The 27,315-nt window shown below is 38.8% G+C and overlaps 3 protein-coding genes across 3 annotated transcripts; all 3 read left to right on the forward strand.

Annotated features, from left to right (window-relative positions):
- Nucleotides 1–252: 252 nt before the first annotated feature.
- atp6ap2 (ATPase H+ transporting accessory protein 2) lies at nt 253–2,815 on the forward strand. Its single transcript, XM_033987122.2, has 9 exons — nt 253–387; nt 1,063–1,193; nt 1,384–1,512; nt 1,606–1,701; nt 1,776–1,913; nt 1,996–2,049; nt 2,127–2,276; nt 2,344–2,463; nt 2,552–2,815. The coding sequence occupies exons 1-9, from the start codon at nt 312–314 to the stop codon at nt 2,744–2,746; spliced, it is 1,089 nt and encodes a 362-aa protein (XP_033843013.1). The 5' UTR covers nt 253–311; the 3' UTR covers nt 2,747–2,815.
- Nucleotides 2,816–6,854: 4,039 nt separating this feature from the next.
- senp7 (SUMO specific peptidase 7) lies at nt 6,855–13,226 on the forward strand. The gene is made up of 23 exons (XM_033986983.2): nt 6,855–7,326; nt 7,406–7,487; nt 7,596–7,658; nt 7,726–7,841; nt 8,151–8,372; nt 8,529–8,647; nt 8,724–8,815; nt 8,914–9,178; nt 9,264–9,388; nt 9,495–9,611; nt 9,691–9,724; nt 9,980–10,207; nt 10,439–10,818; nt 10,892–11,013; nt 11,466–11,582; nt 11,642–11,758; nt 11,845–11,940; nt 12,033–12,142; nt 12,225–12,259; nt 12,334–12,377; nt 12,463–12,531; nt 12,600–12,750; nt 12,832–13,226. Exons 2-23 carry the CDS (start codon nt 7,431–7,433, stop codon nt 12,967–12,969), a joined length of 2,817 nt encoding a protein of 938 aa, XP_033842874.1. The 5' UTR covers nt 6,855–7,326; nt 7,406–7,430; the 3' UTR covers nt 12,970–13,226.
- Nucleotides 13,227–14,281: 1,055 nt separating this feature from the next.
- On the forward strand, nt 14,282–25,981 carry impg2a (interphotoreceptor matrix proteoglycan 2a). Its single transcript, XM_055230729.1, has 21 exons — nt 14,282–14,360; nt 14,447–14,671; nt 15,407–15,573; nt 15,648–15,673; nt 15,756–15,788; nt 16,272–16,312; nt 16,536–16,600; nt 16,678–16,833; nt 17,368–17,426; nt 18,619–18,827; nt 19,273–19,316; nt 20,213–20,381; nt 20,599–21,410; nt 21,500–21,757; nt 21,853–22,072; nt 22,817–23,027; nt 23,297–23,485; nt 23,998–24,199; nt 24,312–24,391; nt 24,534–24,596; nt 24,720–25,981. The coding sequence occupies exons 1-20, from the start codon at nt 14,282–14,284 to the stop codon at nt 24,574–24,576; spliced, it is 3,288 nt and encodes a 1,095-aa protein (XP_055086704.1). The 3' UTR covers nt 24,577–24,596; nt 24,720–25,981.
- Nucleotides 25,982–27,315: the final 1,334 nt, after the last annotated feature.

Consider the following 27,315-nt stretch of genomic DNA (forward strand, 5'->3'; position numbering starts at 1 on the left):
ACTAATAATAATAATATCTTCATGTATTTGATGTCTTCCGTATGAATCTAAAATGTGTAAAAACAAACAAAATTAGTATAAAATACGACAAATATAATTAACTGTTAATAAACTTGATGCATAATATACGACAAAATAATTAACTGTTAATAAACTTGATACAAAAGTAAGGTATAAATAAGTTAAGGTAAGTTAAGTTAAAAAAGTAAAAAAAAAAAATTCGATTCGATTTTTATTCCTCGTGCGCCTCTCGGGGGATCTTGCGGAAGTGACGTCAGAGCAGGTCAGCTGATCTGTGCTGAAGGGGAAAGATGTCGACGGTGAGCTATCCAAGGATGGAGGCTGCTTTTGTCGCTGTGCTCGCTCTCTTTCTCGTTGCCACCAATGGTAAGATTTCGCAGTTACATAAACATACATTTTGTTGTGTATTATGCGCAATCATCCCTTTTCTACTCCTGATTATGATGTCTTGCAGTTGCCTGGTTACGGTTGTTAGCTAATGCAGATGAGTGAGCGTTAGCTTTAACAATTGTGTTGATCTAATCTTTGAAATAAAATGAAAATGGATAACAATCGTTGAATATTGATGACAATGGTAGACTGTACTTTGTAAAATTCTTCATAGCCCGTGCATTATTCGCATAAAACTGACATAAGATGTCTGCCCCGGAAACGTGCGACATTGGCTTGACAAGCAAAAGGCTTTGAGGGTTTTTCTTGGACGCTTGTTTTCCTGGCTTCATATAGCTGGATAGGTCCCATGATCAACCTATTTGCTGTGTACATGTTTTTCAATTTTCGGGATTATTTCAGCTGTCTGTAGATTGTCATGTGACTCGTATCCGTGGTACTTCCTCTTCATCCTCAGCTCCAAGTCACGAGTTCACCATCCATCCGTATTTGTGTGAAGCTGTTCAGATGTTGGTGATAATGAGTTGTAACATTGCATGTGTAAATTCCTCACATCATCCTCAACCATCTGTTATTTTATGTCCACATAATGTAAATGTTTAACTTTGATACCTGGTCCCTGTGCCATAACACTGTTGTTGATTTTTGTAGGTGTACATGGAAACAGCCTGACAATTCTCCAAGCTCCAGAGTTTGTCTCCTTCCAAAAAGGTGACTGGCCAATATCTGGAGAGAAGGTCCCAGACCTGGTGGCTTTAACTATGGGCTTTTCTGTTCAGGAGGTATACTGGAATTTCTTTGCATTTGTCGCATTTTTCTTGTACTGTAAAAGTTGCATTAACAACGATCAACACACACTTTATGTTATGTGGTGTATTCAGTGATAATCATGACAATAATCATGAATGCATGTAATCCTAATTGATTGATAAACTATAGTAATGCTGAACTTTTGTGGTATTTTCTTTCCAGGAGCTGTCCTGGCCAGGCCTTCAAGCTGGGCCATTATTTCAGCGTCCCAGAGCAAATGTCCTTGTTGTAGTGAGAGGAGCTGATAACCTCTCCCTGCCTCAGAATGTTGCCAGTTATCCCTTGGAGAATGTAAAAATGCATGGCATTACAATACATTAATGAACATTAACCTTATGCTTTATACCTTCTGAAGGTTGAATTGTTTTTGTCTGACTTTTGCAGGCTGTCCCCTTTACTTTGGATAATGTTGCAGAGACCGTTCACTCTCTGTTTGCTGAGGACACTCCTGTTGTGTTGCAGCTTGCACCAAGTGAAGAAGTAATGAACCCTAGTCATTAGCTCTAATACTTGACATATATATTGTTGCGTTACTTTGAAAATTATATTTTCAGAGGCTGTATATGCTTGGTAAAGCTAATGCCGTGTTTGAAGACCTACCAGTCACTCTGCAGCAAATTCGTGCCCGTCTCTCCCAAGAAGGCTCAGTGCTGGCTTCTTTGCCACTGAACTCTCTCAGCAGAAATTCAGAGGTCAGTTCATATTAATCACCAAATGTATGTGTATGTATATGCATGTGTGTCCTGAAAAATAGAAAACGTATTTGCCTTGTAGGCGGATCTGCTCTTCCTTTCTGAGGTCCAAGTGCTCCATGATATTACAGCTTTGGTAAGTCTCTCAACACTTAGTTGTTTTAAGTTGTTTGCTTGAATATCTGAATGAACTTGTCTCTATCTGTATGATAGTTGCAGAGACATAGACATTTAGCCAAGGACCACTCTCCTGATCTGTATTCCCTGGAGTTGTCTGGCCTGGAGGAGCTGAGCAGGCTCTATGGAAAAGAATCACCTCAGTACAAGGATGCCACTGCTATTCTTTCTTCCATCTTACAAAAGGTAAACATGGTGATGCAGGAGCTCATTAATAATTTGGATAGATGCTCACCAGTCTATGTCATTATAGTTTGCTGAAGATGTGTACAGTCTCTATGGCAACAGTGCGGTGGTGGAAGTTGTGACTGTGAAAACCTTCGAGGCCCCTTTGACCAGAAAGTCTCGTTCTATCCTGGAATCAAAGCAGATTGTAAGTTAAACCATCTGTGCACAAGTTTGAATGAACTCCCCTGTCCATTGGCAGTAAATTAAAGATGTATGTTGTTCATTTTTTACAGAGCAACCCAGGCAGCCCTTATAACCTGGCTTATAAATATAACTTCCAGTATGCTGTTGTGTTCAACATTGTCCTGTGGCTAATGATTGCTTTGGCTCTTGCTGTCATTGTTATTGCATACAACCTATGGAACATGGACCCAGGATATGACAGCATAATCTACAGGATGACCAATCAAAAAATCAGGATGGACTAAGTTCTTATCGTTGTGATCTATATTTACATTGTTCACTTTGAATGTTTGTGTTGTGTGTGAAGTTTTGCCTGTTGGGGAAAGATGGCCTTGCTTTCATTTGTTTTGTTTACATCTTCATGACGTTTATTGCACAGTAATGGCTACACTGAGAAACTAGAGCTTTTTTTTCCCAAAAGCTATCATTCCATAAAATAGGGCTACTTCTTTCCTGGTTTGTCCCCTATTGATGACATTGTTTTTATTGGTTGTTGTATAAATGTTGTCACTTTTTGAAGAGTGTGTATGGTTCATGTGCTTGTCTTGCTGTATAAAATAAGTTATAATTTATGTGTATATATTGGATATAGGAAAAGTAACATGAGAATATGACTTGCTGTTGTCTTGTGATCAAATGCTCATACTTGATGCACATGTTTTAGGATGCTAAATTAAACGTTGATTGTCTGGTTTGAAATGCAATAAACTCCTCCATTCACTTAATTTTACAGGTGTATTTTGTGCTTGATCCATTTGTTTTTAATCAGCTGAAAGAGGAAATTGCTACATTTTATTTTTATTGTACTGAAGGGGCACGTGCCTTAAAGGACTGCCCACTGCTCATTTTATCCAATCACATTTCAGAGGATCCTCCACGCTGCGTAACTGCGCTTTTGGTAACATTTTATAACAAGAGCATCACGAAGGTCGATGCACTGAGGAATCTCAACCTAAAGAGCGAAAAAAAAGAAACACAACTATGGTGGTGTGTGGCTGTGTGTGTGTGTGTGTGTGAGAGAGAGAGAGAGGGTGTGTGTGTGTGAGAGAGGGGGTGTGTGGGTGTGTGAGAGAGAGAGGGTGTGTGTGTGTGTGAGAGAGAGAGAGTGTGTGTGTGAAAGAAGGGAGTGTGGGGGTGTGTGTGTGTGTGCGTCTGTGTGTGTGTAAGAGAGAGAGAAAGAGTGTGTGTGTGAGAGAGGGTGTGTGTGTGGGTGTGTGTGTGTGTGTGTGTGTGAGACAGAGAAAGTGTGTGTGAGAGAAGATAGTGTGCATGTGTCTCTGTGTCTGTGTGTGTCTCTGAGTCTATGCGTGCGTGAGAGCGTGTGTGTCTGTGTGTGTCTCTGTCTGTGTGTGTCTGTGTGTCTGTGTGTGTCTCTGTGTCTGTGTGTGTCTCTGTGTTTCTCTGTGTCTGTGTGTCTGTGTGCGTCTCTGTGTCTGTGTGTTTCTCTGTGTCTCTGTGTGTCTCTGTGTCTGTGTGTGTCTGTGTGTCGGGGTGTGTCTGTGTGTGTCTCTGTGTCTCTGTGTCTCTGTGTCTGTGTGTGTCTCTGTGTCTGTGTGTCTGTCTAAGTTCTAATATTTATCTTGTTTTTATGTTGTGTCACACTAAACCCACAGATGATCTCACAGAACATCAAAACATTCACATTAACAATAGAATGACGTCCTCTGTCATGATCATGTCCATTATTTCATTATTATTTTTATTAAAGCCTTTGTGATGGTTTTCAAATTATCATCAACTGATCAACAAATTCAATTAAACTATAGTTAGCTCACCAACTTCAGAATAACTTTGTCTTTTTAACACAGCCTAAATCATGTTGTTATCAGGGTGTAGCTTATTATTATTAAGGGTTTTCTTTTCTCTTCGCTGAAAAGGAGAAGCTGGAATCTCCCCCACTGAAGACTTTTCATCCAGACAAAGACGAGATGGAAGCAGTTGGCTCAGAGGTATCAGTTTTGAGGCTGAGATGACCTGATGTGTCTGTTGCATCAGTGTTATTAATGGTTATACTGTATTGAAAGAATAAAAATATCGTTACAGCAATTCTGCATTGAGTCTTCCTAGTATCAGAGAGTCCCCTATTACCCCCCAGTAATAAGCTATCATCATATTTCCTTTAGCCTGCCTATCAGTGATATTTTATAAGAGATATACCCAGCATTTTTATTGGTTCTTACACTATGTTTATTAAATAACACCCAAATTATCATGATGACAATATAAACTTAGCAAACTGCTGCCTCAATTTAACACAGGCATGAATCTAAGCTGCTTGTTGCTACTTTTGTTTTTATGTATTTAGTTGTATTTATTTATTTTGTTATTGTATTTATATAAAGTTGAATAGGCTTATATAAACTGAGTGAGTTGTATCTCTATGCAGCATGGCTCTGTTAAAGTAATACTATGTCAGCCCAATAGAGGGCGCTGTTGTAATGGATGTTCCAGTGGACGAAGAAGATGCAAATGAGATGCAATAATTGGACACTTATTAAGGCTAATGTCGTGATGATTTCGTGATTTATAGGTGAGCACAATTTGACTGTTACAGAACACTTTACACTTACAAAGAAGCAGGTCAACTACAGCGGTGAAGTTGTTTGGATATTGGATATTCGACATATTAACACGGAAAACTGTACGTGATTGTGCCAAACCAAAAGCGTGGGTGGAGGTGTCAGCAAGGTGTCAGGTGATGTTTAGGGACCGTCAATAAATTGCCCTACTGGGACAAATTCAGCAAAAAAAAATAAAAAAAAAATAAATAAAGAATAAATTAAACAGAGATAATACAATAAATAAATTAAGATTAGACAAGGCACAAGAGATACTTGTCCATTAAATATATGTTGATAAATAATAATAATTAACATAATAAATACACAGATAAACCGTTTTTCTTCAATATCGTTTAGTTTTTGTGAAGCACAGACTCCAAACTAATGCAAAAATAATTCTGCATGATGAAGAAGATTGGGTATGAAAATTCAGTTTTGTCACTTACATGTTCAAATTTTTTGAAAATATTTTCCAGCAAAAATATCAGATTTTCTTCTATTGCGTTTAGGTTTTGTGAACCTCTGACTCCAAACTAATGCAGAATAATTCTACAGGATAAGTAGAATCGGGAATAGTAATTAACTTTTGTCATATGCATTTTCAATAAAAAACAAAAAAACAAAAAAAACAAAACAACTTCTGTTAAAATTTTGTTTTTTTTTTTGTCAATAGCTTTTAAATTTGTGACTTCAAATTAATGCAGAGTAATTCTACTTAATGAGGAGTATTGTGTATGGCAATATATATATATATATATATATATATATATATATATATATATATATATATATATATATATATATATATATATATATATATTTATTTATTTATTTATTTATTTATTTATTTATTTATTTATTTTTTAATTATTGAGATTTTTCTTCAATATATTTTAAGTTTTGTGAATCACTCAGTCCAAATTAATGCTAAATAATTCTAGACAATGACAATATGGCAATTGTTGGCACAATGTCTAAAAAGAAGGCCTGAAGGTCTATGCCTGCCAGTGACTGAGGTATTTCATATAACCTATCCTCATCTTCCCCAGCACATAGATGAGACAGTTTGTGCTGAGATCACAGTGACTTGTCTCTATTAAGTACATTTGCTATGAGTTTAAGTAACTATATGCAAAATGCACATAGTTGGCATAACTTCAGCACAGTAGGGGAATGCACAGTTTTAAAGATGGTCAATTTAAATTGGCAGATGGGTCTGTGAGTGCCACCATGGTGATGAGAGCTACACTGGCAGACATGCGTCTACACAGTAAAATGTGAACATGATAAGTAGCCCAGACAACGACGCTATCACTTTGGGATGAATTTGGGCCCGAGTTCCATATTCTGAATTTTGACTGCAAGTATCATAGCAACCAAAGAGCCAATCCAGAGCGAGATTCCTGCCTGTTCCTGCCCACGTCACTGGTTTAACAGGGGGCGGGCACTTAGCAACGCTGTCAATCAAACCTGTTGCTCATTGAAGGAAGGTGCCTCATTGGTATGTTTTTAAGTTTCATATTTTGCTTTACAGAATTATTATTTATTTCATAAATATATCTTATAATAATTTATTATTTACATTTTATTTGTTCAACTATTTATTAAAAAAAAAAAAAAATCACACCTGTAGCGAAATAAAGCCGCGTGCCCATGCTTCCGGTTTGGCACGTTCACGTAGCAGTGTATATAAATCAAATATCCAAACAACTTCACAACAGTAACACAGATCAGACAGTGGCGGTGTGTAATCGCCTGAACTGTAGGGGGCGGCAGTGCACTAACCTCACCTAGTCTGCCGGAAATCAAGAATAAGAAGAAGTGCATGCATGGCCTTTTTGTGCAGCAGTCGTTTAATTATATGTTTACTAATTGTTGCGTTTCGTCACCAAAGTTCAGAGCATAATCAGTCCCGTTTAAGGCAAGTTTATCTCCAGCCCCGTTTGACTTTATTTGGACACCGTTGTACTAGCACAGATTGCTAGCATTCATTGTTTGCTAACGTTTGCTAACTTTCGGAATGGTCTGATTTATTCTTGTAAGCTTTACTGTAAGATTTTTTTTTTATTTCGAAACGTTGATTTGTTCCTTTTGCACGGGGCACATTGCACTTTATTCATTGTTTTTATGTTGCAGTAGTAGATCATCAGGATGTGATTGCCCAAAGTCGCTGTTATTAGCTTTATTGTTACAGTGGTAGCCATGACAATAACATCAGTATAGGCGAATTGTGTTGAAGGAGAGAAATATTTACTGTAGTTAAGGTAAATTTAAACAATTTGCATTACTGTTGCCTTTTGTAAGTGTAATTTTTATGTGTATGTGTGTGGGGTTTTTTTTTAGAGGTTGGCTTTTATTTGTGTGAATCATGATGGAAAGAAAACGAGCCTTGACTATTCAGTTTGCTCGTGCCAAGGACAAAATGGTATGTGCTAAAACTACTCCATACACGGGACCTTACTTTAAACATGATAATGAATGTAAGTATTGCATATGCTTATAAAAATCTGAAACATCACGTTGTATATTTTAGATGGAGGATCCTCTGAGAATCCCTACATCTTACCTTGAATGTGGAAAATTCCAACAACAACAGGTGAAATGATATCTGTTTTGTTATAATAAAACATCTTGGCATCCCACTAAATATAATATTTGACCAGATTCCATGGACAGCAATCGCGGATCATAAATCCAGACGACGTGATTCAAAACGAACAGATGGAGCTGTGCTGTTTGACCACAACCATGCAGCAATGGTTAGGTTAGGTCTGTCAGAGTAAGTCGATTTTATACATTCTATAACTTAACAAAATGCATGAATTTTTTTTTTCAAAAGTTAACAAATCATTTTTGTGTGTGTTGGGGCTTTCTCTAATTGCTCAGTGTACCAGTGCACTCTGCAAAACCTTCACCAGATGGAGCTATTTTAATTTTTTTTATCATCTACTGTGCTATGACAAACCTAAAAACACTGTTATCATGTTTACTCCAGAACCTGCTTATCTGGACCACTCCCTGTATCAGCTGCTACATTACACAGCCATGATACAGCTATTTGTAATGTGCCTTTTATTTGATCCAATAGGAGGAAGCCCTGTCTGATTCTGACAGATGTCCTGAAGACTGAAGCAGGCAAGGCTTACATGGAGAAGCTCAAGCAACATGTAAATGGGAAGGAGAGCATGCACGCCAAAGATCTACCCATGGTCTCCAGAGACAGACAGTCCAGTCAAAGAAGGAGCATAAACTCAAAAAACAAGCATGTTTCACCTAAGACCAAGCAGACTCCTGACTCATCCTATAATAGGTAGGACAATGTTGATACAATAAGGACAATACATTCTCTGACACATTGTAATTTGTTCATGTTTGATTTGATTTCCAATCCAAACAGATGCTAACCACAGCTTTTGTTGGTTTACAAATTTAAATAACTACATGTTTAAAAATTACATTTTTACAGTATTGCATCATGTAGATCCACCTCTAGATCAGCAAAAAAGCCACAAACTGAGGAGGAGGAAAACAACAAAGATAATAATGATGAAGTGGTATCTGACAAAAATGAGTTTGAACTTGTGGGTAAGCAGACAGTTTTGATAATGTAGCAATGGTGGGTGACCATTAGTATAGTAAAGTATGTTATGTTTTTGGTTAGATTGTGGATTGTCTGTGACGTGGGAACAAGAAAATCACGGTAGATCTTCTGCAACTGAAATCAAGAAACCTGAACCAAAAAAGACACCTCAGGTCAGACTGGTTCTCTAATTCAACAGTTTCTAGCACATACCAGTCTTAGTTTAATACCAACAAGAATCAGACTTTAATACCTTGCTATTTATTCACAGAAGAGGAAAGTAAATGATATTGTGTCAGAGTGCAACCAAACAGACACCCCCAAACGCCCCAGGGCCAGTGTTTTGCGCCTCCCTGGAGTTGTAGATCTGGAAGGAGAAGCTGCAGTTTGTCCAGAGAAGGAAGCAGAAGACAAAGATTTGAAAAACACTGATGGTGGTATTGTGCAGTTTACTGTAGGGGAAGGTGATAAAGCTGCAGAACCCATCAATGCAATGTCACAGGATAATGGTGCAACCACAGCCATAGCTGAACCTAGTAAGTGCCTAACTTTGTCCCTACAGATTGTACAGATATGACATAACAGACATTGCATATGACCCATATCCTGCCTTGTTTTTAGTTGTTCTTTCCAGTGATGATGAAGACCGTGATGAAAAAGGTGATAGAAAAATTGTGCGTCAAAAACGGCCCTCGCAGAAGCCAATGTCCCCCCAACAGAAGGCCAACCCTTTAGAAGATCTGCAGGTAGGTTTTTGTATATCTACCTTTTGTATTGTTTTTCTATGTTTAGTTTTCCACACATCATTTATTCATATATTAATTTGTCCAAAAACTATTCTGCATGTTTCAGGTGTTTCAAGTTCTTGTAAATGATCAATCTGATTCGGGGAGAGATACTTGTTTGTGTTTGGCCTTTTCTGACCTACACTGTGGGCCATACCATGCCAAGGCAAATGGCGACATCCTTGTATGTTTTAGTTACATATATATGCATATTTATATTTTTCTGTATGTTATTTCATGTATTTGTTGTTTTTCTCCTCCAGATTACTGATGAAAATATTATTATACCACTAAAAAGTAAGTGTGTGCTAGTGCGTGAGTGATCTTGCAGTATTAGCCAGGATGGACTCTGACCCCTGCCTACTTGCTTTTGTCTGTCTACCTACTGTGCTTCCAGCTTACTGTTCTATTTTTTCTTGCCAACTTTCGACCTCTGAGTTTCTGCTTGATTCTCTGCAAAGAATCAAGACACTTATCCAATTAGATTAGACAGTACCACCGATCAAGTACTAGTATCCATGTCTTTTAATTGGCTTCTCTTTGTTTCCACAGATATCAGTGAAGAAATGGATTTGATTATCACACTGGAGCGTAAACAGTTAAGACGGTATAGCATTTGGAACAAGGAAGATCTGAAATCCCTAAAATATTTTTCAGACAGAAACAAATCAGAAATACCTGAAGCCGGAATGCTATGTTGTGTCTCGGAAGCTGCTGCAGAGGGTGTACAGTATGACCTTTTTGACCTGTGCGATACACCAGAAAGTACTAAAAATACAGGTATGTTTTGTCTATTTTCTGAATCTAAGTCAAATGCAGTTGAACATGGGGCAGCTTAATTGAATAAATCCTAGAATAGAAGAAGGGGAGAAGGATTGCAGAAGATATGGCAGATTAGGCAAAGCAGATGTTAATATATACAAGTTGGAGATGTTGAGTTGAGACTGTATTTTCTGTTTTTTCTCAACAATTTTTCACCAACAAGTTTTTTTGTTTTTGTTTTTTTAATAGTGGCTCCTAGCCCATTCATCGCGATCTTTCTGCAAGATTCTTTAGAGGGTATGGAGGGTGCTTATTTGCGTTCCCTTCTGGACATGGACTGCCTCAACTCTCTTACACAACGAAAAAGGACACTAGGATACTATGATCAAGCAGCCATTGGCCCAAGTCTGTCTTTGGATCAGAGTGTAGAACTTATTAAATCAAGTGGACTGGATCCACACCTGCTGCGGCTCCTGGACCAAGGGATTGACGGCACAGGTGCAGATTATGGACAAGAAAGCACTTCCAACTGTGATTTTGAAATGCCCAATGAGACTGTTTTAAAGCTGGAAAAGACGCAGGACAGCACAGCAGCGCAGCCTAAACAAACACCCGATCTCCCATCTGAGGTTAGTCAACAAAATAACAAGAGAAAAAAAAACGTATACAAAACGCAAACTATATTCTTACTGTACTTAACAGAAGAGTGTGATTGAGCCTGTATACACATTGTGCCATCGGCGGCTGGAGGACTCTTATTCTGTAACAATGTGTAAACCAGACTCCAGCTGGGTCAGATATAAACATCGGGGACTCGCCCGCAGGTTGGTGTCTGTGTCCATTTTGGTTCAAAGGATAACATCTGTCTTCCACTTTAGTATTTCTATTTTTTTATATCTTGGCTGTTCCTCATTTCCTATTTATACCTACTGTATAAAACTTTACCACCACTGGACCACGTTTTTATGCAATACTCAACAGGTAGACAGTGTGTATTAGATGTCAATATCATATACTATAAGCAATAGGAATAACTGAATTCTGTTCATAGTTGAGGACACACTGACCAGCTGGTGGCACTACGGAGCCATTAGAAAAAACTCCAGCAAAATCATTGAACATATTTAATTTGCCTAAAAGCACAGTATATATGTATATGTGAGGAGATTCTGAATACTCAAAATACTTAAGGAATATTAATACACTACATTCTACACTGATGTGCACAAAGTGGTGATCGTTCTCAGTCATAGTCCCTCTTTTCTCCTCTGTTCAGGTTGATCCAGTTTCCTCCACCTCCAATGAAAGGTGGAATCACAGTAACAATGGAAGACCTGCAGTGCCTTGACAGTGACCAGTACCTCAATGATGTTATAATCGACTTTTATCTGAAGTAAGTTGTTGTGTAAGATTTTCTTGTAGTACAGTAAGTTTCTAATGCACTTTTCTTAGGTACCTTCTCCAAAATGCCTCAGAGTGTGTAGCAAACCGCTCGCACATCTTTAGCAGCTTTTTCTACAAACAGTTAACACGCAGGGATAACGCCAGTGAAGGCAGTAACAGTGAATCGTGAGTCTGACGTTTGTTTGCATTCAATGTTATTAAAAAAGAACAAAACACTTGATAGTTTTTTGTGTGTGTGTGTGTTATTTTAGTTGTCAAAGGCAAAAACGGTACCAACGTGTTAGGACATGGACGCGCCACATGGACATCTTCTCAAAGGACTTCATTTTTGTGCCTGTCAATCAGGAGTATGTTGATAGAGTTATTAACTGCACAATTATGAAGCACATTTTGGAAACTAATAATCTGATGGGCGTACATTGATTTGATCATTCCTCAGGGCTCATTGGTATTTAGTTGTTATTTGCTTTCCTGGACTGGAGGAGCCAAAAACTGAAACATTGTCTCCGGGTCAAGACGCAACGAACGAAAGTGACCTCACAGACTCGGGTACATTTATGTAATTCAAATGATCATCTTTGGATATTATTAGTATATTGTGTAACCTTGAATGTGCCTTTTTTAAATACAGAAAAAGAAGACCCTCCCAGTGACCCAAATTCAGTGGTAAGAGTTTTTGCTACAAACATGATTTTATTTTTAATTTTTTGCTTGGATCTTAACTTTTTTCTTTTCTTTAGACTTGTACTGAGCAGACTTGCCGAAGAAGGACTGTTTGCAAGAGGTGAACGCACACAAAAGCCATATGCTCATATTATGCAAAACATACACTGCTGTATAGACTAGAGTGGATCATTGTGTCTCCATAGGCCCTGCATTCTGGTGATGGATTCCCTTAAGCGTTCTCCTCATGAGCGAGTCTTCAAGCTGATGAGAGAGTAAGAGCTTTCATGTCAAAGACTGTACTTTTAAGAAGTGGCATTAATTTGAAACATGCTGTCATCAGGTATTTGCAGTCAGAGTGGGAAGCCCGTCGAGGCTCATCACGGGAATTTGGACCAGACCAGATGGAAAGCTCACATTGTCAGGTTCCTCTTCAGGACAACAGCAGTGACTGTGGCCTTTACTTGTTGCATTATGTTGAGAGTTTCTTAAAGGTAAAATCAGGGTTTTTGCTTTTTTAATGTCTCATTTTAAATATAGAGGCCCTATAATAATTAAAAATGTATCTTTTGTAGGACCCTATAGTTCACTTTGAGCTGCCTCTACATTTGAAGTTTTGGTTCCCGCGACATCAAGTTAGAAGAAAACGAGAAGAAATCAGAGATCTAGTGCTCAAACTCTATCGAATTCAAAATATGAATGTTAAAACATAAAGCCACTTGTATTTACACTGCTTCACATTCCAGTCGATTTTATACACTTTTGCTCACAGTGAGCAACACACTCATGTTTTGTCCTTTTAAACAATCTGTATGAAAAGTGTAGTTAAATGTTATTTTTGAAGTACCAATGCATTGTAGAAAAAAAACAACAAAAAAACCTATACAGTCCTGCTTAATTTTTTTTTTTTTACGATTATTAGAGCCTTATTTTAGATATTTATCAAATAAAATGGACATAAAACACACCATGTGTGATGCAGTTGTCTTTTTGTTTTGCTGCACTTTGAAGCAAAGAAAGGATGCTCTAAATTTTGTGGTAAAAGCCAACTGTTCAATGTAGTTATGCCAGTTTATTATTTATTATTTAGATACTTTTTTATCTTGTGTGCTGCAGCATGTACAGAAAGTCCATTGCCTCGTCCCTGGAAAGATGGAAATTTAAGAAATGAGCCATCAGTTAGATGGCTGTTCAAGTGCTGTACACAGCATGACACAGTAATACAAGAAAAACTTCCATTATTAACATTCTTATTTACATGAGTTAATGCTCTTCTCATTACAAGCAAAACATCAATTTGCACTATCAGATTGTTTTTACATAAGAGAATTAAGAATTGTATCAGTATGAAGGTCAAAGGTCATCCACACTTTTAAGGTCTTGACTCTCACTTCTTGTTTTTCATGAGAGGATTTGTGCCGGTGCTCTTTAGCTCAGCCTTCTACTCCAGTCCTGTACATAATCACTGTATTTTTGGGTACATGTGAGTTTGAGGTGGATTGTCTGGTCTACATAGTTAAAAATGGTATCAGTTGTGATGGGATTATGGGTTTATCTAAGGCATGCTGTACTATTTAGCTCTACCCTTCACACATATAAATCATTAAGGATGTTATTCATGTTTCTTTAGTTATATTTTTGTATTGATGTCACTTTCCTCTCTGTAGTGTTGCTCTAGTAACTTCTTGGTCAGTTCCCGTTAAAAGCTTAGGCTAAATGCGATTAGAGAGTATTAAAAATCCCCCAGCTCTTCCAATGGCCATCTGCTTTCTAACCTGAGACGCAAGCTGTCTGTTTTACGCCATGGAGCACACCTCTGCAGAGACAGGACAGAGCAACGCAATGTAATTTTATGGGCAAATGACGTTTCTTTGGCTGTTTGGTTATGAATTCTAACTCCAGAAGAATGACAGACTGTGCCAGCTTATTAAGAAGCCACTTCTTGTGACCTGGAAAGAGGCGTACATTTTTTGGATCTATTTCCCAGTTTTTGGATTTAAATCTAAAAGAAATCCCAGATCTAAGATGTTCACCATATCCTGGAGATGTGTTTTCATCCCTGTTATTATAACGTCTGTAGTCTTGTCAGTGGATTTAAAGACAGGTACGTGTTCGCATGACATGATCAGAAAGTACTTGCATTTGACCCAGTTTGGTATCTCATAATTGCTTGTTACTTTGTTTCTCTAGGTGCAGTGCTGGAGGGTTCTTCTATGGGTTATCCAGAAGTTGCCCATGATCAGGAGCTGGGCGTACGTCAGCAGATAGTTCATGTGTCTGATGTCAAAGTAACCAAAGGAACCCACATTGTGCGACGAAAACGCAGCATCCTCTTCCCAAATGGAGTCAAACTTTGTGCACAAGAAACCATGCAGCAAGTTGTTGCGAATCACCTCAATTATTTTAATCTCAGAGGTAAGACCATAAAAAGTTCATTAAAAGAGTAATACATGTTGGATACACGAATGATGTTGTTCACAGTAGCACAATTGTATCTTTATTTCTTTAAAAGTAACTGTTATCCAGGGAGCTAGACTGGTTCTCTCTGTTTTTTATAACACAGAAAAGCATGTCGTTTTGGCAGGTCAGGCAACGTAACTGCTTTATATGAAACAATTGGCAGTGAGAATTAACCAGAGCTTAAATTGTACTTACCTTTAGTTATTTGATGGATTTATTTCTTTGAATATTCAGCTCTTGTACAGAGTGGAGATCTCTGGATGGCTTAGTTCTTGAAATATGAGCTGTAATGCTTGTGTGTTTTTCATCAGTGTTGGTGCAGTGAGCAAGTGGGCAGGGATCAAGGTGTGGGTGAGCTGCAGAGGTTCTTGGGCTGGACAGACAGGGAAGAAGGTGTCTGCTTTTGTGAAATGTTTGGATTTGTTACGTAAGATGGGTCTGAAAGTGACCATTGGGCCCCAAGGGACACAGACAGTGTTGATTAGGGAAAGAGCTTTAAACATATGTCTGGAAGCTGACTTTGGACCAATGCCCGGACGACTGACTCATGAAAACAGTTATGTCACTGCAGGCAATGACTATGGACTTTGTGTCTCCCAATGGCTGGTATCCGTACACAGGGACATCTTTAAGTCTCGGTATGCATTTGGGATCTGTGAATTTTATGTCTATATTGTTTCTTTTGAACAGTCTGTCAGGAGACCATATGGGAGGCATTTAAAATCTTCTGGGACCGACTCCCCGAGCAAGCGGAGTATGAAAGCTGGATGAAAAAATGCCAGGAAGGTACCATCACAGCGCAAGATATTGGCAACTACTTCAGCCTCTCAGATGAACACCAAGCTCTGGTTAAAAAGGTTTGGAGATGACTGACATTTTAATATTGCTAATTTGAAGGAAAAAAATTCAAAGTCTTTTCTTTATATTTCAGAGGATGGCACTAACAACTGTGAAAAGGTAAGATGTTTTAATCTGTTGAGTTACTTTTTATCATGTGCTGGGATACTGACGCGTGTGTTTGCTGTGTTCTGTTCTGTAGTGAGCCCACCAAGTCCTGGCAAACTATGTGCAGGTAAGGTTCTCAACCTTACCTGTTCATAATCGTGTTTATACCTCATAACAGATTCTGTGATTTTGACTTGGATGAGTATATCCAAGCTCTTGTTTTTGTGGATGGTTACAAAGTTAAAAAGAACCCCTGCTTTGCCTGTTTCCTCACTATCAGACACAGAGTGTAAATTCTTGAATAATACGCAATAAAAGCATTCATGCCCGGCATCTACACGAATGGATGCTGCAGGTGTCTGACCTTTGACCTCACTTCCCCATTACTGTGCCGGCAAAATAACATAATGAAAACATTCGAGCTATGTTTCTTTTTCTGTTGTAACAATGGCAACAATTAGCACATGATCAGACATTTTTGTTCAAACAGCTCATGTTAAGATTTGATCACCAAATTATTTACATTACGTTGCAACATTTTAAGTTATATTATATTCTCAAACTTTTTGAGTAAGAGAAATAATAATAAATGAAATCCTTATGTTGACAGCGCTCCAACCCCAGAGTCAATGCAGCCTGCTCCTGTGCCAGGTGAGTATCACTGGGGGCCATGGTGTCAGTGCAGTCTCCCTTGTGTTTTGTTCCTCTGACAGTAGTGTGCTGAACGACTGAACAACCTACTGAAATAGTTTAATACCTAATTGGACTTTAGAAAAAAAAGTTATATCCTGGTAATTTGACTTTCTCCTACCATGTCAGATAATCACCCCCCGGCCTCTAAAAACTCACTTTCTTACTATACTTGTAATTAAAGATAAGGACGCCAAAGAGGACAAGATAGAAGAAGCTGCCGTTGTCCCTGAGCCAGAGGAGAATTCAGTAAGTAAAATGTACAACCATGACTTTACACATCGAATCAGTTTACTTATTTTATTTATTTTATTTTTTTGTCTCAGCTGGCTAATGACATTGCCCTAGAGTCACCTACACCAGTCGTTCTGGAGCAGGTGGTGGAGCTGAGCATTCTTCTGACCGGGGAGACCTTCAGCAATGAGCTCAATGACCCAGCTAGCCTCCTGTATCAAACGCTCAGCCAGCAGCTTATCGAAAATGTAGGTCTTCTCTGTCCATTTGCACTTTCTGGATCACCGTGTCTCTCATTTTATTGTATAGTTATGAATGCAGAGTTGTTGTTTTCTGGAGTTAAAGGGTGTGTCCTGGTTTGAGCCCAGTTTAGCTGATGTGGTCTAGTCTTGGTTTAGTGCTGTTGTAGTCCTATTTTTGTTCCATGTTTAGTCCCAGTTTTGGTGTTGTAAACAGTTGGGAGAAGATGAAAAAACAAGTGGCTTCTGTTGATCATACTTGTAAAGAGTGCAATCACTGCAATCTCTGGTGAAACTTTTATCTTCTCTCTGCAATCTTGTGACAACATTTGGTCTGTTTTCTATACATTGTCTGGTTTGCATAAAATGGGTTGTAACTAAGCTGTACAAAGATTTCTAAGCAGTTATTAATGTGCTACAGACAGGAGTGGTTTGTTCCAGTAAAATAAATCTGTCTCAATAGGATATAAACTAAAGAGATGGATTTTAAGGCCAGTTTTATCATTACAGTGTTGCTGATACCCAGATATTTTCTTACTACAGATTGAAGACGCTTTGGAGGGCCTACCTGAGTTTAGAAGTGTGTCTGTGATTGACTTCAGGTAAATTATTTCATGTATGTAAATGTATCTAAATACATAATTTATATCTTACAGAAATAACGTTTTTCAACTTTTCCGTAGACCGCATAAGGACCCACAGGGGTAAGTCTGTAGTCTAAACAGTGACCGATTTACCATAAGGTTTCTAGCCCTCTGCCCTGCCCTTAACCTTATAGAGTCAGGCAGTACTTATCCAGGGTAGATTGTCATTATGTGTATGCACCGTCCTCTCACTCCTTAGCACTTACCATTGGCACGTGTGAAGGTGTGTCAGTAGATGCCTGTGTTAATGGACTTAGTGTGGTCACTCACCTGTTAAGTGGGATAAGGCAGGTCCAACCCAGAGACCAGGTGCACCTTCATAGAGACGATTATCTTGGCTTTAGGCTCTCTACGGTCTGCCATAGGTGAGAGAGGAGTGAAGAAGTAGAAAGTAGAAGAGCTGAGAACTTGAGCTTGAGACTTACTGTAAATTAAAAATATAATTATATATATGCCATTGTTCAGATTCATGTAGAATTTATGAGTTTGTTTACTAGTGATTCTTAGCAAAATGGTCTAAAATTGCTTTAAAGGCAGATATTTCATGTATAATTATCTTTAATAAAAACAGTAAAAAACCTGGGAATAAACTGGTTTTGCTTGCATAATATATTTAACTCATGAGATTGTCTATAGTTCTGCTGCCGATCACTGGGTCCAGTAGGAGCAGAGTTTTGTCCCTGTAAGTAAAACTAAAAGGGAAAAACTGTATTCGCCTTTAACTGTGGTCGACTGTATGCCGTCAATGCTCAGCCGTCCGCCAGAAAACCTACAAAGTAGGTCAGAGTGGAGGGCTCCCAGTCGTCAAATGAATGCTGATAGATGACTTTTTCCTATGTCTGGAATCTCATGTGAGGTTTCCATGTTTATTATGATGATATTGATCATTGCGCTGACTCTGCCATTTTCTGGCCTATACAGTTGAGCGCCTGAGGTCCAAGTGAGACTAAATTACCCAAATCATTAGTCATCTGCAAGTGCTCCATGTCTGATGTTAAATCAAAGTAGCACCTAAGTGTATTTTATACTCTGTGGAGGCTGCTGCTTTATTAAATATATTTTAAATGTGTTTTTCAAACAAATGTAAGTTTACCCAGATGATGAGGCTGTATTAAATGCATTAAATGTAAACAAGGTTGTTTGTTTCCAGGCTGGATGGTGTGGTTGTGGACTATGCAGTCACAGTTGTTGTGGATGGAACTGGAGTGACCAGTGAACAGCTGGACTATCTGACCTTGCAGTCCAATCTGGTGGAGAGCTCCTATGGCATGGTGAAGGAGCTGCCCACAATGGTGTACACCATCAGTGAGGTCAAAAGCATCGTGACAGAGGCCCTGCAGTTTGGAGAACTAGAGAGTGGTAAAAAGTTAATCTTATAAACCTCACATGTATCATTAGGAAAACCTGAGTTGAAAACATGTACATATGTTTAATAATAGTATGTCATATGCTAAAGTCTTGGTTATAGTTTGACCAGAAATCTAATATGACTTTGACTTGTGGTATTATTTGGAGAACCTCTGGAGAATCGATGCCATACAACACACACATTATTTTTGTGACACATGAAGAGATGCTTAAATACTTTCATATGGATGACACATGTGGCTACAGACGGAAGGTTTCTTCTTGAATATAATTTATTATGTCAGCAGTCAGATTAAGATGCCAGTGTAGAAACTGACGACCTTAGATGAATAATTTATTTGTAAAAGTAAATAATGGTGTAAAATAATAGGCAACTGGGCACATTTGGATTTGCATGTCAGCTTGTGTTAATCTGTTCTCTTTACTGGTTCCACAGTGTCTGAGGTGCCAGAGTCTGCCAACACTGGAGACGGAGCTACGGTAAGAGCGACGTTATAACTATCATAACAGAAACCGCTCTCCATAAATCACTTTTCTATAGGTACAGCTGACAGCAGTAGGAGTGATGCTGTGCTAAGAGGTAGATGGCTGTTGATGTTAAACAGACCAGACCAGTGCAGGTAGGGATGAGTGCACCAGTAAGGATGAACAGGGGCTTTCAGGATTACTTCGCTCTTGCCATAATAATCCACTGCTATTTTGGGGATGGGTTGCAGTATGCCAGGCTGTAGTGAGAGGAGAAGTGATACTATACATATGTGTTCATTCAGACAAGCACAACCGCCATCCTCCGTCTGCATCGTTTTACTTTTATACTTGCGGTTGATTCAGTCCTTTCTTCGTAATTACAGTTTAAATTGCAATAACGTTCTTTGCGGCTTTGCCTTACAGCTCAGTCTCCTCAGTGATTAATAGGACTCATTATATGAATTGGGAAAGTTTTACAAACTCCTCTTCTGTAATTGATTCACAGGCACAAGCACAGAGCTACTGTGCCACAAAAGCAATTGCCGGTTTGGATTTTGAACATTTAAGCTACTGTTTATTTCAGACATTTCACTAATTTGGTTGAAATTGGAGTGAAGTGTAGACCTGACTGTTACCACAGCATACATCAACATTTACATGCTTTGGAAAGATTATAACCAGGATTTATATGACTTATTATTTTTCCAGTGAGAGTTTAATTTGAATAATTGTAGAATGATTTGTTGGGATGGGATGTTGAAATATATAGAAGTGCCGTTCTAACGATTCTTTTAACAAGTATTTATTTGCTTTACACATTTTTTTGACATATTTACTCTTAGGCCTATATTTTTATATGGTTTGTTTTTCTCTAATATTTATGATTTCATACTCTGGTTATTGTATAGATCATAGAGTCAGTGGAAGTGGAACCTGCAGATATCGAAGGAGAGAATTCCCCTCCTGAAGCATTTGAAATCAGCACCGTGGCTACAGGAAATGATGTCATTGTTTTGGGGGAGAGTGCAGTGGGACCTCCTGAGGTTGTTCTGCCAACTGCTGCACCTGGGCCCAGTGGTAAGGATTCTGTATTTCATCTCAGTTATAGATATTTAATGAATGAACAAAGTGGCTTTTTTTGGTTATTTTTATCAATTCAATCATGGCAGTTTAACGTTCATTAATCATTTAATCAGTTACAAAGTATACTGTACTTTTCTATTTATAGTGATTTTCCATGGACATTGGTGGTAGCTACTGGAAAACCAGAATTATCTTTTGTGCATTTTTCCAGGCGTAATCGAAGATAGTCTGTCAGTGGAAGACACTGTGCAGATTCCCGAAGTCCAGAGCCCTCCAGCTCTCCCCCCTGAGGAGCTTGACGTCACTGACCTGTCTGAGCCCCCGCTGGAGGTCGAGGCTTCAGGCTCAGAAGCTGAAAATCTGGATGACCTGCTCAAGACTCCCACAATAGAAGAAGTGCCTATTGAGGAGAGCGCTCAGACTGTAGAAGTAAATACTGAGGATGAGGAAACGGGAGAAGTGAATTCAGCAGAAGTAGTGCCAACATTGGTGCATGTCCCAGGTCTAGAAGAACATAATCTAGAAGAGATAATAGAATCAGACATTGAAGCTGAACTTGAACTCTCCCCAATCACCACAGAAACCATAGATGAAGAGGGCCTGGCTTCTCTAGTTCCTGATCCTGAGGTTGTTGATCTAGGCGGTGAAACGACCCAGCCAGAGGAGACAGAAGTGGCTTTATTGCCCGTCGATGAACTCCCAGTAGAGGATGTAGCGATAGAAGTTTCCCCTGAAGAAGAGGAGGAGAACATGAGTGTAGTGTCTGTTCCTGATGAGGCTGTGATTGAAGAGAGTGAAACAGCCATAACAAATGAAAAGACAGAGGAAACTTTAGATGCAGTGGAGGACATCCCTGAGGCGCCCATGATCTCTACAGAAGATCTGACAGAGGATGGGATCATACTGGTCAATGTGGACTCTCCACAGCCAACGCCACTTTCTCCAGAAAAAGAGTCTCCTTTCACACGTATCTCTGATGTTATCTCAGATGTGCAACCTGACATCATCACTTCTACTGCGGAGGTAAATCTAATTACATTCATTTCCAGTTGAGGTATATCCTTACATTTTTCATCAAAACATTTAATGATATGATTATTTGTCTCCCTTAGATTGAGACTGATCTAGACCTGGATGGAGACGAGGGCTTTGAAGTGATTCATTATGGGGTATTTAACCACACAGAGGAGGGCAGCACAGGGTTGCCATTTGATGGGATAGATCATTCTAGCATTGCCATGCCTGCCAATCCAGGCCGCGCTCTCATGGTGTTCTTCAGCCTCCGGGTCACCAACATGATCTTCTCAGAGGACCTCTTCAACAAAAGTTCTGCAGAGTACAAAGCACTGGAGCAACGGTTCCTTGAACTGGTACACATAATCACATAATTACTATTGTAATTTGTATCATTATTATTCTTTCGGAGTTACATTTCTAACATACATGTGTATTGGATATTTTCTAGCTTGTACCTTACCTCCAGTCCAACCTGAGTAACTTTGAGAACTTGGAGATCCTCAACTTCAGGAATGGCAGCATTGTTGTCAACAGTAGAATGAAATTTGGCAAGCCTGTCCCACGTGAGACAACCACCGTGGTCTATTTAATCCTGGAGGATTTTTGTAACACAGCCTACCAGACCATGAACCTGGCAATAGATAAATACTCTCTGGATGTGGAGTCAGGTAAGTGACTTAGTAAAGAGCTTTACAATGCATTTTGCATTCACTTCAAACTCTGTGTTGGTAAGTTACTTCTGTAGCCACAGTTTCCCTGGGGTAAACTGGCAGAAGCAAGGCTTCCATACTGTTTCACTGACACAACTCTGACTGCTACGAATCACTCATGCACACTTCTCATTCAGCCTAGGCAAACTGGTCTTGCGCAAGAACATAACTACAGCAGTATAGGGTGTGGGTGGTTAAGTGTGTGTTCATGGCAAGAACTATTGCCAGATGTGTCTCAGAAAGAGTGTTGTTTTGTTGTACAATAGTAAATACATGAGACAGAACAGGAGAAGGCAGGTGGTAAATGTCTGTGGTGACACTTCTGTAGAGGTGAACACGAAGGTCTCATCCGCTGGGATCAGATGCTCAGTGCTTCCCTGAAGTTAACATCATTAACTGCACTTTGACAGAGTGATTACTTCGTGCAGCTACAGCGCTTTCATTTCTCCTCATCTGTGTCCTCTACAGAACTGACCAGGCGCAGTGCAAATGTGTGTTTAGTCTACTTTTTAAGTGTAGATTATAATCATAATCATGTTAATCATGCCTTTAAGATGTCATAATGTGTCAGAATTAGGCGCTGTTGTTATCTGATGTTTAAAATGTGATGTTACACAAGTCTTAATGTTGCTGTTTCTCTGCAGCCGCCATACTTTGTATCCTTATTAATGTAAATCATCCTTTTTGTCTCTATACTCTTAGGTGACCAGGCTGACCCCTGTAAGTTCCAGGCCTGTAATGAGTATGCAGAGTGCAAAGTCAACAAGTGGTCGGGCGAGGCAGAGTGTGTGTGTAATGCAGGTTACTTCAGTGTGGATGGACTGCCCTGTCAAAGTATCTGTGAGCTTCAGACCGACTTCTGCCTCAACGATGGCAAGTGTGACATCATCCCTGGCCAAGGAGCCATCTGCAGGTGGGTGAACAATTTCCAAAGTCTACTAAAGTATATTAGATCACTCAAATAAACACAAATAATAACATCACTTTTGGCAATGACTCCAGAGATTTTTATTGCATATAAACCGTCTGTTTCTTTGTTTTTTTGAATTGCATTTTCAAGATGGTATTGCGTATTTTGCAACAATTCTGGTCTTATAGGTTTTGAACAAAATAAGAAAAAGTTTGCATTTAATATAGTAGTTATTTTTATATTTTTGAAAAACACACACGTTTTGATCCCAGGTGCCGTGTTGGAGATAACTGGTGGTACCGAGGGGAGCACTGTGAGGAATACGTCTCTGAGCCATTGGTGGTTGGCATCGCTATAGCCTCTGTCGCGGGCTTCTTGCTCGTCGCCTCTGGTGTGATTTTCTTTTTGGCCAGAACTTTACGAGACCAGTACGACAAGGATGAGTCAGAGGACCCAATACGGTGAGCAGTAAGGAAATGGGTCATTCAGTCTACATTCAGTAAACATTGACTACTGAAAACCAAAGCTAAAAATCAAAATGTAGATTTGACTTATTGCGACAAATGAAAAATAAACTACTAAAGTAAATGTAAGTTTTCTTAATACTATATTGCTATTGTGAATGTATCAAAAATATCATAAATATTTGTACACTTTAAATTCTCAGTAGTTCGATTCCCTGAGTTTAACCCTTTTAGATAACGGCATAACTGTAGTTGGGATAGTTACTGTACTGAGTGTCCATCTAACATGTCTCATCATCTAAATAGCAACTTGCAACAATAAGACTTAAGCTTTGAGTACAATGTGCTTTGTGATCTGATAAAGCCTGATGTCACTGGCATAAACAGAGAGAGTTTACTAAGGTTAAGAGGTTAATTGATAGCCACATCCTCTTGTAATCTGCCCATTTGTATTTTTGCCAATCCAACCCAGTACTTACTGGACTGTCTTGTGTTTTCATCCTTCTCAGTCAAGTGGAGAGTCTGCCCTCTATGGAGAGAGCGACCAAGTACAACCCCATGTATGAGAGTGAAGCCACTACAGGATACAGCCACTACTATCGGCGGTACCCAGACGTCCCTTTGTACAGCAGCGCCAGTGCCGAGGCCTCCACAGACTTCAGCAGTGAAGAGATACGGCACATCTATGAGAACAGTGAACTCACCAAGGAGGTACAGTTAAGCTTGGATTTTAATGGCCCATATACCGTCATGTTATAATAATACCATCTGTTGTCCATTGAACCAATGTATGTGGGATTTCTAAAATCACGTCTCTTTACAGGAAATCCAAGATAGGATAAGGATCATTGAACTCTACGCCAAGGACCGTCAGTTTGCCGACTTTGTGAGGCAGCATCAAGCGTGAGTACTGCAACAAGAGGAATGAAAAAGAGTTCATTGAAGATATATGCCCACTTTGTATGCCTACATGTTTGCAATTCCAATAACTTTGTTGTTTTTATTCAGATTCTGTACAACGTTAACAAGTTTATTTTTATTGCAGTGTCATTGATACTCGGAGGGAAAGCTCCTCTGCCCATACTTGAAATCTGTCAACCAACTGAAGGTATTTTTTTTCCAGATAATTAAAGTGATAGAAAATTACACTGTAGATATATAATTTGTTTCTTTCAGGTTACCTTACAAAAACCTATACTCTCCATATTGTAAATGTCTGTTTTGTCCCCAGCCTGTTAAGTGATGCTTCCTGCCAGGATACCTCTGGAGCTTGGACTTCAGAATCCCTCTCTTTCCTCTTCCTCTTTCCTCTGTGCCTTCATTTGTCAGTGTGAGCTGTTTGTGACAACCAAAGATACATTTGCTGCTCAACTTCTGGACAACTCTTTTTGGAGAAAATCTGGACCACATCCTTCTACTTGAATCAACATCTATGCATTTATACATTTCATGGTATAACGTTCACACTCAGTATAGTTTGTTCAAAACATAAAGGACTTAAACCTGTAAATATTTGTACATGATATTAGAAAGATTTATTTAGGACTGACATCTTGTATTTATACTGTATAGGCCTTTTTAAAGAGCATTGTCAAGAAATATGGAGGCAATGGTGCTACATAACTTAAATTTATTGGATTCAAAAATAGATCTGTAAAATTATGTAAAAGTCTAAATAATGAAAATAGTGAATCTTAGATTAAATTAGCATTTATGTTAAAGAGGTCAAAGACAGTCATGTTGTATATGTGGAAAGTGAACAGCTGGTTTTCTAATAGCAGGTTTTATTTCTGCTTTCCTCAGGGCTCATTTTATCATAAACATTGTGTGTTTGTGAATATTGGTAGCCTTCAAAAGAGTGGAACAAAAGTAAGTGGCAATGGCAGAAAGACACAGAGAGCATGAACTGTCTGTAGCTCTGGGATTTAGAAATAAGTGAAAACACATTTTAGTGGAAAAACACTTCAGGGCAAGCAGCTCAAATCGTCTGCATTCAGATGCCATATGTAATGCTGAAAACTGAAAGAATTGAAACAATGATAAACAACTTTTGTGCCCGGGAAAATCTGCCTGCTTGTCAAAACTTACAAGACCAAAATACTTTGGCCTTTGAGGACTTGGCCATGACAATGCACTTCAACCTTGAGAAATTGATTGTTTCTCTTGTTAATGTGATGAGGTTCTCCCTTGACCTCCTCGAAGTGGACCCTCACATCTGCAGCGCATTATTACAGCCTGTACTATTGGGGTTGTTGGCAGCCAACATAATGGTTAGTTTTGGAAGGTAGATAATGTTTTAGCGCCTTGTTTACATGACATGCTTCTCTTATGATATCTACACAAGGGGAGGCACTTAACAGTGTCAGGCCTTGTGCAGTGTGTGTTGTCTTTGTCCACTGTACTTTCACCCTTTCATAATCTTAACTAAACCATGTAAATATGTGAGAGAGAACTATGATTTAAGGCTATAATTATATGTTTAAAATACTTGCTCTCACCATTTACTTATAATACTTTTTATACACCATTTACCTGTACAACTTGTTATATAAATAAATGTTTTTTAATCAAATTCAATGGTAGTTTTTACTTTTGAGTGATATATTGGCGTCTTCCACTGTTCAATGTGTTTAACTGCAGGAAGATAATCCAAAGCAGATTAAAGCTGGTGAGTATGGATTAGTCTCGTCTGTGGCCATGACAGTTTCTAAAAGAGCATGGAGCATTAATCGCCTGCGTCACAGTCATGTGCCACAGAAGGTCAGTGTGTAAACATTACGAGACGCATATTTGGGTGAGTTTGGGGTCCTTTAAATTTGGATTTATTACTTTGGATTAAGAAGAAGCAACACAACTTCAAAACAACTCAAATTGTGATGAAATTTTGAGGAAATTTCAGTAAGAACCTTTGGAGTTGATGACTGGACTCTGGGCGAAGTTGCTATTATGACTTTGTTTTTGTACATAAATGTTCTTTTACATGTGGTGACTAGTGTTTTTTGGTAAAGTACTTTTGTCTTGTATTACCAGTTCACTTCACGTCGATGTCTCAGTGGTACAGGGCAATGAGTGAATGAGGACAACCCTGCGTTCAGAGGAGAAATCATTACTGCACACTGACAGGTTGACATGTAATGTGTTCGCACTGCATGGGGAAGACTTGGACGAAGGGAAGGGGAACAGATGAGGTATCCCACAGTGAAGTACATTCTGGAGCAGGTGGGGAGTACTTTCTCGGACCAAAAAGAGCATCTGCCTTCCACTCACCGCAGTCCAAAGTGCACGCCGTATAATTTGTGGCAGCATGTGTCCTCATGGGTCCTACCTCTGGAAAGTACATGGAAAATGAAAAATGATGAAAAAGTGATCGGAGAGATGGACTTGTAGAGCTTGTGTTGAGCTTTAATAAATGAGGCATGAAGCAATATTTAACCAACCACAGGAAAATGCAGCGGTGTCGTGAAATTGATGTAAGGTCATTTTTATGTTTTACGAATAATAAAGGCCTTATAGAAGTTGGTAGAGTAGAAGGGAATTGGACTCAGTAAAAGTACGAATATTAAGAATTATTATGATAAAAGTAAGAAAACTGCTGTAGTAAAAAGGAGCGTAGGTGCAAAATATGGTTTATTATTTGAATTTTGTACTTATATATTCATTTGGGAAGAAAAAAAACAGAAAAAACAAAAGTAAAATATAGTATGGCTCAAATAAAAGTAAAAGAATGCTGGCTGAAAACTATTCCAAGAAGTAGTCAACTATTTGATTAAAAGGCTTCTTGAGTAAATACTTGGGCACGAATATGTTATGCTTTACACATTAGAAAA

The sequence above is a fragment of the Periophthalmus magnuspinnatus genome, chromosome 21 (genome assembly GCF_009829125.3).
Source record: "Periophthalmus magnuspinnatus isolate fPerMag1 chromosome 21, fPerMag1.2.pri, whole genome shotgun sequence".
Classification (NCBI taxonomy): domain Eukaryota; kingdom Metazoa; phylum Chordata; class Actinopteri; order Gobiiformes; family Gobiidae; genus Periophthalmus; species Periophthalmus magnuspinnatus.

Excerpts from the sequence above, each read along its gene's own strand:
- atp6ap2 (XM_033987122.2), top strand. The coding sequence starts at position 312 with ATGTCGACGGTGAGCTATCCAAGGATGGAGGCTGCTTTTGTCGCTGTG. Across the intron at positions 1,513-1,605 it reads CCAGTTATCCCTTGGAGAAT|GCTGTCCCCTTTACTTTGGA; the intron begins GTAAAAATGCAT and ends TGACTTTTGCAG. Across the intron at positions 1,914-1,995 it reads CTCTCAGCAGAAATTCAGAG|GCGGATCTGCTCTTCCTTTC; the intron begins GTCAGTTCATAT and ends TTTGCCTTGTAG.
- senp7 (XM_033986983.2), top strand. The coding sequence starts at position 7,431 with ATGATGGAAAGAAAACGAGCCTTGACTATTCAGTTTGCTCGTGCCAAG. Across the intron at positions 9,389-9,494 it reads ACCCTTTAGAAGATCTGCAG|GTGTTTCAAGTTCTTGTAAA; the intron begins GTAGGTTTTTGT and ends TGCATGTTTCAG. Across the intron at positions 11,583-11,641 it reads ATAATCGACTTTTATCTGAA|GTACCTTCTCCAAAATGCCT; the intron begins GTAAGTTGTTGT and ends CACTTTTCTTAG.
- impg2a (XM_055230729.1), top strand. The coding sequence starts at position 14,282 with ATGTTCACCATATCCTGGAGATGTGTTTTCATCCCTGTTATTATAACG. Across the intron at positions 16,601-16,677 it reads CTGAGCCAGAGGAGAATTCA|CTGGCTAATGACATTGCCCT; the intron begins GTAAGTAAAATG and ends TTTTTGTCTCAG. Across the intron at positions 23,028-23,296 it reads GGCCAAGGAGCCATCTGCAG|GTGCCGTGTTGGAGATAACT; the intron begins GTGGGTGAACAA and ends TTTTGATCCCAG.